Below are 17479 nucleotides of genomic sequence, written 5' to 3'. Positions count from 1 at the left end.
CATCTATATAATTACGCGACACTAATCTTGCCAGCGAGAGAGCTTCCGCGGGCGCTGGCCACCTAGTGGCCAAGCGCGCAAGTAGTGTCGCTTCGCGGCCGCGACGCGCCAGGGCCAGAAGACGCGCAAGCGCGCCGCGGAGAGAGAGACAGATAGAGCGGCTAGACGCTGTCGGTCTAGCCGTCTATTGTGAGCGCAATAGAGATGGGAGATATAACAGAGAAATGCGGAATCTACTTCGCAACATTTTCTGCTCCACCCAATCTCGAACAATAGCATCATTCAAATGCCCATTTTCCAAATTTAATAAGACAATGGTTTAACTATCATTCCAATATTTATAAAATTAATTACAAATCAGCATAATCATCTTATCTGCGTGTATTTAAAAACGATAATAAAATTATTGTTATATGTTATAGACTAGAAGAAAATAGTGCAAAGGAGACATATAAATATCATACAAGCTAATATGTTCAAGGATGTGACAGACTAATAAGAAATTTGCAGAAACTCTACGTAATTTATCTCACATTCAATAATAAAAATCATTGAAACAAATAGTTATAACATGCAGATATAAAATAGTTACAATTTAGTTATATTAGCTGAAAGATAGGTTCTACAAGAATATGTAATTACTCTGTACGTATATAATCTGTGTGTGGTTAAGGAAGAAATAAAAATAATTAATTTTAATTGAACTAGCTTTAATTTATAATAATAGGAATCAAAACATTATCATACAAAATTATTATTATTTTGTAATAAAATTTCTTTGTATACACAGCAATCGCTTACACTTTCACGATTATAACATTATGTCACAATTATTGAAATGACTGGGCCACACAGAAATGCTTCATAAATCAGTCCTTTTTCATTCATTGGTCTTTAAGTATTTCTTTCCTGCGATTTAAACTCATGAAGAATAGGATTTAGCCTGTCACAGAAATAAAATAACCACAAAGTATATTTCCTTAAAAATTTACATTAATTTTCATTTTTGTTATTACTTTATACTCATCTAATATATTTTTTCTTCTCTGTTATGTATTAAAATCCTTCTTTCTTTTCCGCAATCGTTTTAAGAAAATATTATTTTTGTTTACGATCCAAAATTTAGGGTTAATCGCGCCATTTGACAGCTGCGGACAAACTCCCTAGAAATTCCTTCGCCCCTCTGATTTCTACTTCCCCTCGCCTGACGCAAGATTATTGGGCTCAACTGTATAATTTTGATCGACCTTCGCTTCGCGAAGCTCGATCAATCTTCCAATTATATTTCAAGCCTCGTACTTCGAGATTACAATGTAGTTGTTTAGAGTAGTAACTCTCAGTAGCTTGTATACATATTATTAAACTGCATGTCTTTATTACGTAACACATTTTGTTATATATTTATCACGAACTGTCTAACACAGCTTTTACAAACAAACCCTTATCATCTAATACTGGCCTATTATAAAACTTAGCAAACATATTTGAAGAATTAGACCAGCCTGCAGTTTTCCTTATTGTACTTATATCTACGCCTTTCGCAAAGGCTGCCGACGTGGATGCATGCCGTGTAGAGTACCCTTTAAACATTTGTGTATTTATTCCACATATCTCTAAGGTCTCTTTTAACCACCTACTTAATGTCTGCGTAGATGCCGCTTTGATTGGTTTCTTACATGTAATAAAAAGACTATCAATCTCTCCCCTCATATCATTCGAAGCCTTTAGGTACTCCATCAGTGTCTTACCCACACATATCTCTGGTTTTTCCTTAAACCAAGGTACTGAAATAAAGGGTTGAGCTTTTCCCGAACCTGAGGTTTTTAACATCTCTGTTATCCTTATAACGATATTATCTATACCAAATATAATATTAGAAACTTTTATGGCAGCTAATGTTTGTATCCTTTGCCCCGATACTAATGCTAAAAGCATTAAAGTCTTCTGTGCTAGTACCCTGAAAGATAATTCTTCTAGCGGAAACCATGTTTTCAAAGTATCAATTACTACTGACGTATCCCAAACATTTTCGTACCTTGGCTTTGGTGGTCTTAATCTATAAATTCCTTTCATAAATCTCGATATAACCTTATTATTCGTTACATCAAGTTCGTTAATAAATGAAATAGCCGCCCTATGGGTATTTATAACACTAAACGATGCACCCGTATCAAACTGTTTCAATAAAAATTTTATGATAATATCCTGAGATGTTTTAAAAGGATCACAATGCTCCGTTTCACAAAATACGAACCATTTCCTTAGCGCTAAATTATATTGTTTACGTGTACTTTCCGCTAACGACGCAAGAAGGATATTTATTACCTCCTGACCATAACCTCTTCTTACTAACGTCTCCCTGATACCATCGCTACTGTTAAAGTTAGATTCTCGGCCAATGGATGAACACTCAATCTGGAAGTATGACATAATAAGTCTCTTTCTGGTCCTAAATCTATTGACCTCAATTTAATCTTTTGAAATAATGGATACCACGGTTGTCCCAACCACTTTGGTACTACTATTATCCCTTCTGCTTTTTCATTTATAATTTTTCTTATCATTCTCAATATCACCGCGAACGGTGGGAAAGCATAAAATCTAATGCCAGTCCAACAGATGGTAAACGCATCTACTGCGAAAGCCCCTCTATCTGGGTACCAGGAACAAAATTCTCTACATTTGGAATTATTTGCAGTAGCAAAAAGGTCGACATCGGGATATCCAAAATTCTTAGTTATAATTTTAAAATAACGCCAATTTAATTCCCATTCTATATCAATATTCTTAATTCTGGATAGCATAGCAGCTGTAACATTTTCTTTTGAAGCAATATAAGACGAAAATATCCAAGCTCTGTGTCTTTCTGCCCATAACCAGATATTCCTAGCAGTCTCACTAAGTGTTTTAAATCTTACACCACCCATTTTATTAATATAACTAATCGCAGTAATGTTATCTACTCTTAATAAAATTTTCTTGTTTGTTACATAAGGCGTAAACTCTAGTAAAGCATAAAAACTGCCAGTAATTCTAGCCTATTTATGTGTAAATTTACCTCCGATTTTGACCAAAAACCAAAAATTCTTTTATCTCCAAGAACTGCTCCCCAGCCTGTGGTAGACGCATCAGTAAATATCACACAATCAAAAATGTCTTCTTTAATCGGACTTTCTGCATCTAAAATGTTATCTCTCCACCAAATTAAATCTTCTCTAGCTTCTAGCGATAACCTCAACACACTTTCGTACCTTCCATTATTTTTCAATAAACTGATATATCTTAACCTCTCCATTCTTTTAATGTAGAGCCAAGCATATCTAACAGCATGGCTTACTGCCACTAATGAACCAATTAGACTCGCAAACTTTCTTATCTGAATTTTTTCTAACCTAAGAAACTTCGTCACAAGCATTCTTATCTCTCTTTTCTTTTCTTGAGGTATATATAACATCATTTTCTCTGAATCCAATTCGAACCCTAGAAATTTTCTTATTTTTGACGGGACTAACTTACTTTTTTCGTAATTAATCAAAAAACCCAATCTTTCCAATATCTCTATTGACGCCTTAACATTTCTTAAACAGTCTTCAAAACTTTCGCCTATACATAGAATATCATCCAGATAAATCACAGACAAGAAACCTAACTCACGCAAGTGACTGATCACTGGTTTCATTAACTTTGTAAAAACATAAGGACTACTACAAAATCCAAATGGAAGACAAGTGAACTGGTATAACACTTCCTTAAATTTAAATTTCAACAACTTCCTCGAATTCTTATGTACTGGCACAGCAAAGTAGGCATCTTGCAAATCAATTGAAGCCATGAAATCACCCCTCCTTAGTAATCTCTGCGCTGTTCTTATGTCTTCCATTTTAAAGTGATCTGTTTGAATTTTTTGGTTAAGTCTCTTCAAATTTAGAACAAACCTATTATTACCATTTTGTTTTGGTACTAAAAAGAATGGTGACAAAAACTGCCCACTTTCATTTGAACAACATTGAATTGCCCCGATTTCTAACAAATTCTCTAATGCTAATTCTACCTCTCTTGTATTCAACCCAAAACAATTTGGTTCCAGAGAGCTCTCTGACTTAGAAATAATATCTCTGACATTAATTTTATATCCCCTAATTATCTCTAGGATAAAGGGATCCGAAGTAATATTCTCCCATTGACTGTAGAAATTATATAATCTGCCAGCATATAACCTTACATTCAGTTCCTCCTGGATGGATTCCTGTATGGTCTCTGGTTCCGAGACGAAGAATATCTCTTCATCTCTGATTTCCTCACTGACGATTCTGGTCGATTCATTTCCCCTCTTTTCCAACCTGACCTTAAGTAAGGGGGCTTCTTCAAGGACAGGCTCTTGGAGTTTAAATGATTATTGTTGTTTTCTCTTAATGGTTTCCTAGCAGTGATTGTTTTTATCTCCTGCCTAAGCTTCTTTGCTACCTTAACTTCTTTAATTTTATCAGCCAACTGCTCTCCGAAAAGCCACTCATCTGATGTGCATTCCGCTAAGACTATTTTCATATCCTTCTCCAAACCAGGTAAAATAAAGGCTTTCCTTGCTGTACATAGTTCAAATTGTAAGTTTGTTAATATTTTACCCCTTTCTCCTAATTTTTCCAGGAATTCCAACTTATTCATGCCGTTTTCGTCCAAATTCAGCAACATTGTAAGTGCAGTTCCCAAAGCTGCCAACGCCGTTCCGACAGAATTTTGTTGGTTACAAAAATAACCATCTTTCCTAAGTATTGACTCACTTAGTGATGATTTTATCTCTAGATTCAACTTGGGTGCTTCAAAAAGACTAGGTCTTTCATATTTTTTAAGAAGTTCTTTTTTACTCTCTTTACTTATACCTTTCTGAAGCCAATAAACCCATCTTCTTTCTACAGATGGATTAAGAGATAATTTTAAGGCTTTCGATGAAGTAGGGTCCTCTCCAAGAATCTTCAATATGTCCTCATCTAGGGGGTCAAACTGATCCACCTCCTTCTGATTTAGAATATTCTCAGCATATTCACCTATTGGCAACATGTGAGGAAAAATAGAAAAGGTATGTAAAAGAAACCTTCCTAAAATCTGGGGATGACCAGTCACCCGTACTGGCACTACCCACAGATCAACTGAACTGACTGAACACTCGTTTCAGCACACTCAGTAATATGATTTTACCTCCAACGGGCATTATGCTTTCCATCTCATCTTCAAAATGGCTTCCCTCATCATGCCTTGAATCTCCTTCAGCCTGGACTCCCTCATTAGGTTGCAAATCAGGCTCCATTCCCGGAATTAAATCTGATTCTCCCATCTCTGCAATTTTCTTCGTTAGTTTTACATATTTCTCCATTAACTTAATTTTTTCTCCTAACTTCTCAAATTTCCTCTTTCTCGACTCCATTTTACTGAACGTGCTTCACCTAGCTCGCAACAAAAACGAATGAGATCCGGGAGTTCCCAGGGTCCAAGGGTTGTTAGAGGTAGTGGAATAGTACAGTTTCGTTTTCAACATATAGTTTGTTTAACATAAACTATAGTGTTATAGAACTCTGAAGAGTGCTTTTTACTCTAAAAACGTTGCGACACCTAGTGAGTACAAAGCGTACTACATTGTAATCTCGAAGTACGAGGCTTGAAATATAATATCCCTTAGGCGGGTAACTACATTACCATCACACGGAAGGTTCATCTATACTCACTCACTCACTTACAAGCATACTCAAGGGGACGGGAGGCACTAAGGGGGAGACCTTAGAAGAACTAAAAAATGTGTACATTTCTGTAACGTGATTCCACCACGTTACAATATACAATTCTATCACTTTGTACAATATCCATATCAAAGAATTTTCAAAAATATGCCTTAAGTTTATGTCATTTTAAATATAATTGCTGTCTATAATATCAGCTTATCTTTTTTATATAATTTTAAATTAAAATTATTTTGGATAATAGTTATTGTCACTTCCTTACGTCAATGCCGTTCGCTGTTGGTACGTCAATAATACCCCAATGCGGTAGCCAAATCTGTCTGATCTGTCTGATCACCAGCCTTCTGAATCTCCTGATCGGATCGGATCGAGCTCACGCGGAAGCCTCTGATCCATCTAGTTATTTTTTTTCGATGTTGCATTCCTGCGGTTAGGTTGGATTATTTTCAGGGATTAGATCCAGATCTCGGATCAGACTTACCGCAGTGTCGCAACTTACGAAAAAAAATACTAGATCACCCTAGACTAATCCGGATCAAGTGAGGAGGCTTTCGCGAGAGCGAATCCGGATCCAGATTTAAGTAGAGTAATTAGGGCCTATTCAGGTGTGAGAATTTTAGCTGTCATTAGTGTCATTATTCTAACCAACAAAAGGTAAATTTTAAATTTCCAATATGATTTACTAAAGATAAAGAAAGAAGTATAATTATCATTAATAATTTTAACTTTTTATATAATATATTAATTTTCTTACATAATTTCTCTTAATAACATATTATTTACAGATTAAACAATGGATTATATGAATTTATGGAACATTTAATTTGAAAATGATGAGGAGGAAGATAATAATCGGAGGTCCAAGTTCCACCAGAGAGTGCTGCAGTCACGCCTGAAAGTTATAAAAAGGTCACGTGATACGTGGCGGCAAGTCTGAACTTGCAAAGAAGTTAAGTATTGTTTACATTATTATTAGTTGTAAAATGTGGTTATACTAGTTACTAAATGTCTCGTGCAATTGTCGAAACTTTTGAATTAATGAATTACGTTGGCGGAGGTAGTAGGCCATTCGGAGAAGGGTGTAATATTTTTAATTCAAATCACATTTTATTATGTGGAGCTTATAATACTTCAAATACTAAAATCAATCAATATTTCGCTCTTTGTTTAAAAACGTCTTCCATATCAAGTTACCCACACGAGATTAATGTAGAAATACAAATAGTCGATAATAAAAAAATAATTAAAGTTCACTGTAGTTGACAGGCTGGTAATTCTGGCCGGTGTAAACACAGTGTTGGAGTATTATTGCTTTTAAATAAGTAAGCACTATAATTAATATTATTAAATGTTAATGTGTTTAATTGCATTTTTTTATATAATTAGACATACTAAAGATACGATTGAAGAGCTAGGATGTACAGACTTACAACAACAGTGGGGTCAAATAAAGCAAAAAGTTAACGATGCTTATGCTGCAGAACCACTTTATAAGTTTTGCCATGGATCGCAAACTGAAACCAAATTTACAAAACCTGCAGAAATAAAACAAGAAATTTTCAAGATCTTATGCGAGGCAGATATTGAATCTGAATTGAGTCAGCATACAAGATGTTACCGTTTATCAAGAGGAATAACTTATGAAAATTTTACAGCTTCTCGACTTTCAAAAAGAGTTTTAAGAACTTTAAATGACAGTAATGGTAAAAATAAAACGGCACCAGCTAAACCAACAACCATTTGTGATTTAAATACAATGTATGGTTTCAAGCTGGACAGTAATATTTGTAATGAGATAAGTAAATTTCTTAGGGCCGGTACCACTTCGCAAATCAGGCAAGCCTCATGTCCAACATTATGGATAAAAATCTGAGCACTGAAAATCAGGTTGGCATTAGTGAGAAAGTGACGTCATTTTTGAAGAGTCAATAAATTGTAAACTGATAGTACATATTGTTTTGACAGTTCGCGACAATAATTTGTTATTGAAGTGATTAATGTAAGATTGTAAGAGATGAAGTATAGAAATATATTAAAAATAAAATTTTAAGAATAAACATTGTGTGTAGTATCTAATTTAAATAATTTAATTAGGAAAGGTGCATATTTATATCTGCTGCAGTGATTTCTCATAGTTCATTGTATATAAATAGAATCATGGCTTAAACTTGTTTCTTCTTTACAGTATTTATGATACCGGATTGATGAATTTTAAAAATCTTGCGTTGGAGTAACAGAGTTCCTTCAATTGGTACAGCTACGCGTGAATGAAAAGTAAAAGGAAATCGTAAATTGAGACATATTATGGGAATAAACTAAACAAGTGCAAGTTCGACATTACAGAATTATGCATATAGGATGTATTTACTTTGAAAATAAACTGGAACATTTTAAAGCAGCAAAATATTCTTACGCATTGTTACCATGAATGAATTTTATGCACATTAATCGTTTAATATTGAATTTTGTTAAAAATATGTTCAAATACCTAAAAAAAATATAGACATTTCACCATATATTCTCATTATAATACTTTATTTAGCTAATCGTAGCATATATAATAACATTTAATTCAATACACACAAATTTATTTATGTACAAACAATAATAAAGAAGTAACTGCAAAGATAAATGTATACTTTATACAATTACTTTAATTAAACAATACTTATAACTTTTTTAATTAAACATTTATTTCCTTTTTAATATTTTTACACATTTCTAGAATTATTTTACATTAATCACTTCAATAACATATTAATGTCGCGGACCTGTCAAAACAATATGCACTACCAGTTTACAAGTTATAGACTCTTAAAAAATGACGTCACTTTCTCACTGATGCCAACCTGATTTTCAGCGTTCAGATTTTTATCCATCATGTTGGACATAAGGCTTGCCTGATTTGCGAAGTGGTACCGGCCCTTAGTAATAACATTTGGGAAACATATTTGAATAATTTTAATCTAACAATAAATAGTCGACAAGATGCAATATTTTACAATAAGTGTGTAAGTATCACAGTTGAACGAGCCAAGAGTATTTTATTTACAACAGTCAAGCAGAATTCGAATGTGTGGTATAAAGAAAGAAGTCGGAAGATAACTGGTTCAGTTTGTTATAGTTTGTATACTTACATGAAACGATGGCACAGTAAAGATGATTGGATAAAAAAAATGAATAGCACTTTAGTTCCTCTTTTAAAGGAAATAGTGATACTTTTCGAGGAAAAATAAGCGAAGATAAAGCCAAAGTTCTATATGAAAAGTCAACAGCATATAAAGTTCAAGAGCTAGGCTTAGTCATTTTACATACATTACCGTGGTTAGGATATAGCCCTGATGGAATTAGTAATCAATATATTTTACTAGAAATTAAATCACCCAAAAATGACAAAAATCTTGATATACAAAATTTACTGAAAACATTACCTTTCATATAATTTGTGGACAATAAACCTACTTTAAAGACTCATCATCCCTATTATGGGCAGGTGCAAATGGGATTATGTTTGCTGGCTTTGTGGAGAAATGTCATTTTGTAGTGTTTGATTCATTACATAACACAATTGCAACTGTCAATGTCCCTCGGAATGATAACTTTATAAAAGATTTAGTTTTTACAATATCAAAATGTTATTTTGAGCATGTATTACCTTGGTTAAGCGCAAGAAAATTTGCATGTAACAAAGAAAATAAATAATTCATTTTTGTGGAACAAATATTTTTAATTATTTATTTTTACTTAAAATTTAATGCACTATTAATGCTTAATAAGAATAATAATGTTGCTTGCTTATGATAGGTCTACTCAAATTTACAAGCCCACAAACAATAGTTACAATCTTATCCATATACAGGGAGGTTCTCTAACGGCGGCATATAGGAGATTCGTGTTAGTTGACTATAGCGCTCAGGATGATGGTATCTGAGAGCGCTGATTGGTCAATATCATGTAGTGCCAACATGAAATGGTCCGTTACCAATAGATGAATGCGAAAAATGAGATCCATTCGCCATTTTGGAGTAGAGAAGTGTTTACCTGCTAGTTGTAGAAGAAAGAGATGTGAAATGGAAAAATGTCAAATAGTGAGGTTACTAAAGTAAAAATGGAAAATAATGAATGGAAAGTAAGAATATTCGAACTTTCCATTCATTATTTTCCATTTTTACTTTAGTAACCTCACTATTTGACATTTTTCCATTTCACATCTCTTTCTTCTACAACTAGCAGGTAAACACTTCTCTACTCCAAAATGGCGAATGGATCTCATTTTTCGCATTCATCTATTGGTAACGGACCATTTCATGTTGGCACTACATGATATTGACCAATCAGCGCTCTCAGATACCATCATCCTGAGCGCTATAGTCAACTAACACGAATCTCCTATATGCCGCTGTTAGAGAACCTCCCTGTACTTAGCTAGCTCCCATGACACTGTAGATTTCATAATTTTAAAGTTTTTCAACCTTTCCATTATTCTTTCGATGTGCACTCTTGCTGATGCTATCTCCCTTGTCTTTAGACTGTCATCCTTTAACATTTGTTCATTTTGGCTGCTAGTAAAAGGTGGTCGATACAATTTGACGTTATACTGTTGGCACTCTCTTTCAATCAAAAACCCTCTATCCGCCATAATCGCATCTTCACCAGGGGTAAGTTCCTCTAATATATTACTTTGAAGAAAAATGGCTTTATCTGATGCTCGTCCACCATAGCATTTGCTATGAAATATAATAAGACCAGATGGTGAAGTGCCAATAAGTATCTTGAAAGTATGTCTTCCTTTATAATGAGAATAAGTTTTAAGACGACATTGAAGACATTTACTAGAATCCACAGGTATTTCCGTACAATCTAACACTATTCGTGTGCCTTCAAAGTTTTTAAAATATACTGGAATGTTTTCTTTGATTTCTTCTTTATTTGGAAAGTATATAATTTCTTCTAAAACACTAGCCAGCAATTGTATTGTTTCTACAAAATAATTACTAACTGTGCTTTGACTAATCCCAAATAAAATTGCAAGACATTTGAAAGATAAACAGAGTTTCAACTTGCAGAGTGTTAAAATTATTCTTTCAGTTAATGAGCATAAATGTTTATCATTTACATTCTTTTCAATTAAACGGATCGCTTTTGCTAATGATTCTAATGTATAAAAAGAAATTCCTGCAAAAGCTTGCAAATCATCATCAGTTTTTAATAAATTTAGAAGACTAAACTTTCCTGTCTGAACACTTCGATCTAAACTGATATTTCGTGAAATATCCATTGAATTTGTTTCTGTTTGAATTTCTTTATTCACTTTCAAGCATTCATTTGTACTTTCAATAACTTCATTAGCTTTTAATTGTTCAATGACAGAATCAATCAAAAATCCTTCATTCAGTTTTTCTAACTCTTCAATGTCACAAGCAGTATCATGTTCTCTGTTACTATTACACTGTTCATTAGAATCAATACAAGAGTGATCTTCGGCATTGTCAGTTTCTTCCTCCAATATATTCTCAAGAAAAATAAGTTCTTCTTGGTCAGGAAATAAATTCAACGATGGTATACTGGTTTTTTTTAACATTCTCTTCTTAGCATCTGTATAATAAATAATATTCTTTAAATACCTATTGATAAAATCATTGTATAAATATTATAATTTATTACTTACTAAGATTGATGTAATCAGAAGACTTAAAATGTAAGCCACAAATTATAGTACTAAGTGATATGCAATTAAGTTTTGTAACTTCAATCCACTTTAAGAGAATACTTTCCTCCTTCGGAAAACGGTGCATGGGAATTCCAATACCAAAAACAGTTAAACAACCTTTTACAGCACATTGCCTTGTTTCCCATATTTTATTATTTCTTTTAATTTGAAACTCCATTTTAAACAGTTATTTTTCATTATGTTTATAAAAGGTTATGAGTATTATGACACATTGTTTACTTATAACTTTAAGCACTTCGAGATTCCGCTACCAGATGGGAGCTGCTTTGCTTGGACCTTCGAATAGGCCCTAATTACTCTACTTAAATCTGGATCCGGATTCGCTCTCGCGAAATCCTCCTCACTTGATCCGGATTAGTCTAGGGTGATCTAGTATTTTTTTTTCGTAAGTTGCGACACTGCGGTAAGTCTGATCCGAGATCTGGATCTAATCCCTGAAAATAAACGTCCCTGGATTGGATCACGATCACGAACGTAAACGTCCATAGTAACTTTTGCTCAGAACTAGGACTCGGAACGATTTCTCGGATCGTGGACACTGCATGGACTTTTAAGTCTTTGATTTTTACGGTATTGTGAAGTTTTTATGACGTTATAGGTTTTGACACGTCATTTTCTCCAATTAAATTGTTGCAAAATAAAAATTATTGCAAACTTTAGATTAGTCGGATTTAACATAAAAATAATAAAGTGATCAAGGTAGATGTCTGTGTTTCTGCATTACTAAATTTTTGTAATAAAGATATATAAACCTTATTAAAGTGTATAATAGTAAATTAAATATAACACTTTTTAACTAACATAAGTTATCTTTTCTTAAATATTAGTAATGTTGGATCTACTTCCATTAAATATATTTTCTAAACAGCATGGAAAATTGTTTATGGCAGACAGAAGCCAATAAAAGTAGAAGAAATATATTTTCTATTGAACAACATGTTTCGTGTTAAAATGAATTACCACTTTTTTTTTTAAATTATTTAATTTCCAAATCTTTCGTAATCTACATTCTTTTTTTAATTGCAAACTTATTAATCTTATATTAATTAAAAAGCTTATATATGAAATATATATTATAACCTATAATTTACTTCATGACATGCAGTTATTTTAATATAGATAATTTCCTAATTATTTTAGGTCTCTAATGAAATTAATAGAAAGGCTAAGCAATGTGAGAGATAAATATTGTTTATATTAAGCAAATTATGATGAACAACATTTCTGGACAATTTAGAAAATCAACATGGGATCCTATATTAATTATTTCTCAAATAATTGCTGTACAATCATTAATGTATTGTTGCCTTGGAGTTTGGATTTGGATAATTTCTTTTATACTTGGCACTACAAAATCGTTAGACTATGCTTTCCAGTATAATGAAATACATGTTCGTGATTATGGTGGACGATTAGTAATAACAATTTTTATTCTAAATGCTTTGATTGGCTCTTGGGCACTTTGGTGGCTAGTACAAAGAGCTAAACAATGTATGGATTTTACTTGCACAGCACACTTGATACATTTATTGTGCTGTTGGATATATAATGCAAGTTTTCCAACAAATTTCAGTTGGTGGTGTTTGAACATTGTTTCTTTAAGCATTATGTGTGTTTGCGGGGAATTTTTATGTATGAGAACAGAACTACAAGCCATACCATTAGGCATGAATAGTCACAAAACAGCATTGTAATGAAAAAGTTTATATTCACAGATTAGACACAATATAACATTAAAAATAACATTTTCATTTAAATTGAAAATGGTCATAGTTGTATTTATATTTTATTTCATGTGAGTATATACACTATGCTTATATCATATTTTTTCTATTTTACATAAATACATAATTATTATATATCCTATTGTTACTATTTGTATGTTGACTTCCTATTGAATTTCTTTTCATATTGCAAACAGTATTTAGCTAGTTAAATAATTTAGAAAATTACTTCATTTGTTGTCAATGATGTTCCTCCTTATAAAATCGTAAGCCACAATATCCACATATGTGATTACCTGGTTTATCCTGTTAGCGAAATAAAAGATATTAATAAGACTGGCAAAAAAATGTTTCTGTAATTATGACAACAGTTATCAAAGCCTTACCAAATTAATGTATACTTTAGGATGACCTAAAGGGCCTCCACCACCATCACAAGATACAACCCGATCTTTGGAGGGACTTGGCGGTATTTCATCAATTAACTTTATAGCAAAATTTACATTGACTTCTTTCTTAAAAAAGTCAAATCGCAACACGCGCTTATCGTTCTCATTATATTTCTAATAGGATAAACATGATATGAAAATTATAGGTGATATAAACCACAGTAGCAGTAATAATTACATTATAGGTATACCTGGCCTGTATGAGTTTCAAAATCTATTGGTGTCAAGTCAGTAGACTTAGAGTATGCACGCGTTAGTATATTTGATAAAGGAATATTTCTCTCAATTGCTTTATTACAAACTGAAAGTACTGCAAATGCCTTTGTACTCGCCATTTTCATGGTCGTATTCATAGTCGTTCCTCCACCTCGACTCGAACTCGACTCAGGCTAAAATACTACAGTATATGTTACGTAAACTATAGTATTGAAACTCGAGTCGAGTTGGAGGAGGTATTAAAGAAGATAGCCAAATGGATTTAAGGCTGCGTTCGTTCATTAACTGCGAGTACAGTTGAGCCCAATAATCTGGCGTCAGGCGAGGGGAAGCCGGAGATAAAGGGGCAAGGGGTATCTAGGGAATTTACGGGTTATATACAATTCTAGTTCCCTAACTTTACATTTGTCCACTTTTGAAATGTCAATTAAATGTAAACAAAATTTACAGTTTTTAAATCTAAGTTACGGAAAAGTTTAAGAAAAGATTATAATGAAGAACAGGAAAAGAGAGGATATCAGATGAGTTTGATTAATTATTATAAATATGTGAAAATATATTTGTAGATTGTTAAGAAGATATGCTTTGTGGTTATTTGATTTTAATTACAGGTTAAATTATGCGTTTTATCTCAACTTGGATGAGGAAGGATTAATTTATCAAAACTTCTAATGGGATTTTGACATCTAAATACATTTTATTATGATAAAGAAGGTTAGATTGGTTATTACATCCATTCATGTTAATTGGAAACATAATTTGAAGATTAATTGATAAAAATGAAAGGTAAGTTAACTTTAATGTTGTTAAAAATGAAATTAACTCTGTGGTTGTATTAATGTATAAGTTTTATTTTTTGGTTTCTCACCATGACATATAATACATAATTATTATATATGTATTTAACTTTAAAATTACAGTAAAAATTTATAATTACATTTAATATTGCAGGGCATAACCATTTGCGGCAATCACCTCTTCCAAACGGCGTGGAAAAGATTGGACAAGATTTTGGCAAATCTGTGGTTCGTTTCTTAACTCTTCCCATACTCTTCTTACGTGACACCTTAGCTCATGTTTGGTCCTCTCTTGTTCTGGTCTCCAGCGTTTCACCATTATACCCCAGACATTTTCTATTAAATTGAGATCTGGGGATCTCGATGGCCAAATCATCCTTTCAATTTCAGGATGCTCTGCAAACCATTCACGTGTCATTTTGGATGTGTGCACACTGGAGTTATCCTGGACAAATTGGATCATTGGTAAGTCTTGGACCGGATACATCCTTCTGACACTAGGCAGCATATGATTTTCTAGGATGCTTGTATACACTGCTGAATTCATCTTAGTGTCAATTTCAATTAAATCACCCACACCGTCTCCTGAAATCCAACCCCAATAAGCAATAGTTATCCTATTATTTCTGTTCATAGGTAGGACATATTTATCATTAAATCTGGTTCCATCCGGTCGCCAAACATGTATCCTCCCATCTTCAGAAGATTGAAACACCTTCTCATCAGTCCAGATAACTTTACGCCAGAATTCATCTCCTTTGCTCAAGTGCTCCAAGGCAAATCCAACTCTGTCCTCTCTGTGCTGAGCTGATAATTTTATTTTGTGCACAGCATGGTGGCAATGGATTCCAGCTTCGTGCAACCTTCTGCGTACAGTCATCTTTGATATGTTCAGGTCTAATTTTCTTAATATGCTTGACGTAGGCTGGAAAGGATCTTCGTTCATTGTATCTACAATTTTTCTATTCTCCTCTTGCGATGTTAATCTGGGTCTTTTGTTATTTTTCCTTCTATCTTCCAATCCTGAATATCCCTCTTCTCTATATCTTTTAATCCATTTATTAATCGTAGACTTATGCAGCTGCAGCTGATCAGATATATCCACTGAGCTCATTCCTGCTTTCCAAAAACCAATGACTTCTCCTTTCTTTATTGAAGTTTCACTATTAATTGACATCTTTTGAAGTTTTAATTTTTAGAGAAACGATTATTGAACTGTGTAACACCTTTTGAGAGAAAACAAAACACAACAATAAAAGAAACGAAAATCGACTTGATTGTTATTTGTTTTATCGTTTCGTTTCTTTTATTGTTGTGTTTTGTTTTCTCTCAAAAGGTGTTACACAGTTCAATAATCGTTTCTCTAAAAATTAAAACTTCAAAAGATGTCAATTAATAGTGAAACTTCAATAAAGAAAGGAGAAGTCATTGGTTTTTGGAAAGCAGGAATGAGCTCAGTGGATATATCTGATCAGCTGCAGCTGCATAAGTCTACGATTAATAAATGGATTAAAAGATATAGAGAAGAGGGATATTCAGGATTGGAAGATAGAAGGAAAAATAACAAAAGACCCAGATTAACATCGCAAGAGGAGAATAGAAAAATTGTAGATACAATGAACGAAGATCCTTTCCAGCCTACGTCAAGCATATTAAGAAAATTAGACCTGAACATATCAAAGATGACTGTACGCAGAAGGTTGCACGAAGCTGGAATCCATTGCCACCATGCTGTGCACAAAATAAAATTATCAGCTCAGCACAGAGAGGACAGAGTTGGATTTGCCTTGGAGCACTTGAGCAAAGGAGATGAATTCTGGCGTAAAGTTATCTGGACTGATGAGAAGGTGTTTCAATCTTCTGAAGATGGGAGGATACATGTTTGGCGACCGGATGGAACCAGATTTAATGATAAATATGTCCTACCTATGAACAGAAATAATAGGATAACTATTGCTTATTGGGGTTGGATTTCAGGAGACGGTGTGGGTGATTTAATTGAAATTGACACTAAGATGAATTCAGCAGTGTATACAAGCATCCTAGAAAATCATATGCTGCCTAGTGTCAGAAGGATGTATCCGGTCCAAGACTTACCAATGATCCAATTTGTCCAGGATAACTCCAGTGTGCACACATCCAAAATGACACGTGAATGGTTTGCAGAGCATCCTGAAATTGAAAGGATGATTTGGCCATCGAGATCCCCAGATCTCAATTTAATAGAAAATGTCTGGGGTATAATGGTGAAACGCTGGAGACCAGAACAAGAGAGGACCAAACATGAGCTAAGGTGTCACGTAAGAAGAGTATGGGAAGAGTTAAGAAACGAACCACAGATTTGCCAAAATCTTGTCCAATCTTTTCCACGCCGTTTGGAAGAGGTGATTGCCGCAAATGGTTATGCCCTGCAATATTAAATGTAATTATAAATTTTTACTGTAATTTTAAAGTTAAATACATATATAATAATTATGTATTATATGTCATGGTGAGAAACCAAAAAATAAAACTTATACATTAATACAACCACAGAGTTAATTTCATTTTTAACAACATTAAAGTTAACTTACCTTTCATTTTTATCAATTAATCTTCAAATTATGTTTCCAATTAACATGAATGGATGTAATAACCAATCTAACCTTCTTTATCATAATAAAATGTATTTAGATGTCAAAATCCCATTAGAAGTTTTGATAAATTAATCCTTCCTCATCCAAGTTGAGATAAAACGCATAATTTAACCTGTAATTAAAATCAAATAACCACAAAGCATATCTTCTTAACAATCTACAAATATATTTTCACATATTTATAATAATTAATCAAA

General features: G+C 33.2%; 4 protein-coding genes across 5 annotated transcripts; 1 reads left to right on the top strand and 3 right to left on the bottom strand.

The window, feature by feature from the left end:
* Window positions 1–1404: 1404 nt before the first annotated feature.
* On the bottom strand, window positions 1405–5419 carry LOC136781015 (uncharacterized). Its single transcript, XM_066739676.1, has 8 exons — window positions 5194–5419; window positions 4346–5042; window positions 3946–4184; window positions 3655–3891; window positions 3517–3603; window positions 3059–3342; window positions 2367–2978; window positions 1405–2175 (listed from the first exon to the last, which is right to left on the bottom strand). The coding sequence occupies exons 1-8, from the start codon at window positions 5417–5419 to the stop codon at window positions 1405–1407; spliced, it is 3153 nt and encodes a 1050-aa protein (XP_066595773.1).
* Window positions 5420–10131: 4712 nt separating this feature from the next.
* On the bottom strand, window positions 10132–11617 carry LOC136781006 (uncharacterized). Its single transcript, XM_066739663.1, has 2 exons — window positions 11398–11617; window positions 10132–11324 (listed from the first exon to the last, which is right to left on the bottom strand). The coding sequence occupies exons 1-2, from the start codon at window positions 11615–11617 to the stop codon at window positions 10132–10134; spliced, it is 1413 nt and encodes a 470-aa protein (XP_066595760.1).
* Window positions 11618–11896: 279 nt separating this feature from the next.
* Sys1 (Sys1 golgi trafficking protein) lies at window positions 11897–13321 on the top strand. Of its 2 annotated transcripts, none has more exons than XM_066732387.1 (2): window positions 11897–12030; window positions 12601–13321. In XM_066732387.1, exon 2 carries the CDS (start codon window positions 12669–12671, stop codon window positions 13152–13154), a length of 486 nt encoding a protein of 161 aa, XP_066588484.1. In that variant the 5' UTR covers window positions 11897–12030; window positions 12601–12668; the 3' UTR covers window positions 13155–13321. The 2 variants fall into 2 exon arrangements, with proteins under 2 accessions (XP_066588484.1, XP_066588476.1); XM_066732379.1 differs by having other exon boundaries at window positions 11899–12159.
* ND-13A (NADH dehydrogenase (ubiquinone) 13 kDa A subunit) lies at window positions 13230–14019 on the bottom strand. Its single transcript, XM_066732400.1, has 3 exons — window positions 13825–14019; window positions 13571–13747; window positions 13230–13490 (listed from the first exon to the last, which is right to left on the bottom strand). The coding sequence occupies exons 1-3, from the start codon at window positions 13984–13986 to the stop codon at window positions 13425–13427; spliced, it is 405 nt and encodes a 134-aa protein (XP_066588497.1). The 5' UTR covers window positions 13987–14019; the 3' UTR covers window positions 13230–13424.
* Window positions 14020–17479: the final 3460 nt, after the last annotated feature.

Source organism: Prorops nasuta, unplaced genomic scaffold, assembly GCF_024137725.1.
Source record: "Prorops nasuta isolate Cenicafe-Biocafe unplaced genomic scaffold, Cenicafe_Pnas_1.2 PNAS00002, whole genome shotgun sequence".
Taxonomy (NCBI): Eukaryota; Metazoa; Arthropoda; class Insecta; order Hymenoptera; family Bethylidae; genus Prorops; species Prorops nasuta.
This window is presented reverse-complemented; position numbering and strand designations above follow the sequence as displayed.

Coding starts and splice junctions, on each gene's coding strand:
- Sys1 (XM_066732387.1), top strand. CDS start 12,669: ATGATGAACAACATTTCTGGACAATTTAGAAAATCAACATGGGATCCT.
- LOC136781015 (XM_066739676.1), bottom strand. CDS start 5,419: ATGGAGTCGAGAAAGAGGAAATTTGAGAAGTTAGGAGAAAAAATTAAG. Junction 5,043..5,193: donor AAGCATAATGCCCGTTGGAG/GTAAAATCATAT, acceptor TGTTGCCAATAG/GTGAATATGCTGAGAATATT. Junction 3,604..3,654: donor ACCAGTGATCAGTCACTTGC/GTGAGTTAGGTT, acceptor TTCTATGTATAG/GCGAAAGTTTTGAAGACTGT.
- LOC136781006 (XM_066739663.1), bottom strand. CDS start 11,617: ATGGAGTTTCAAATTAAAAGAAATAATAAAATATGGGAAACAAGGCAA. Junction 11,325..11,397: donor TTCTGATTACATCAATCTTA/GTAAGTAATAAA, acceptor TTTATTATACAG/ATGCTAAGAAGAGAATGTTA.
- ND-13A (XM_066732400.1), bottom strand. CDS start 13,986: ATGAATACGACCATGAAAATGGCGAGTACAAAGGCATTTGCAGTACTT. Junction 13,748..13,824: donor TTGAAACTCATACAGGCCAG/GTATACCTATAA, acceptor TTATCCTATTAG/AAATATAATGAGAACGATAA. Junction 13,491..13,570: donor CTAAAGTATACATTAATTTG/GTAAGGCTTTGA, acceptor TTTCGCTAACAG/GATAAACCAGGTAATCACAT.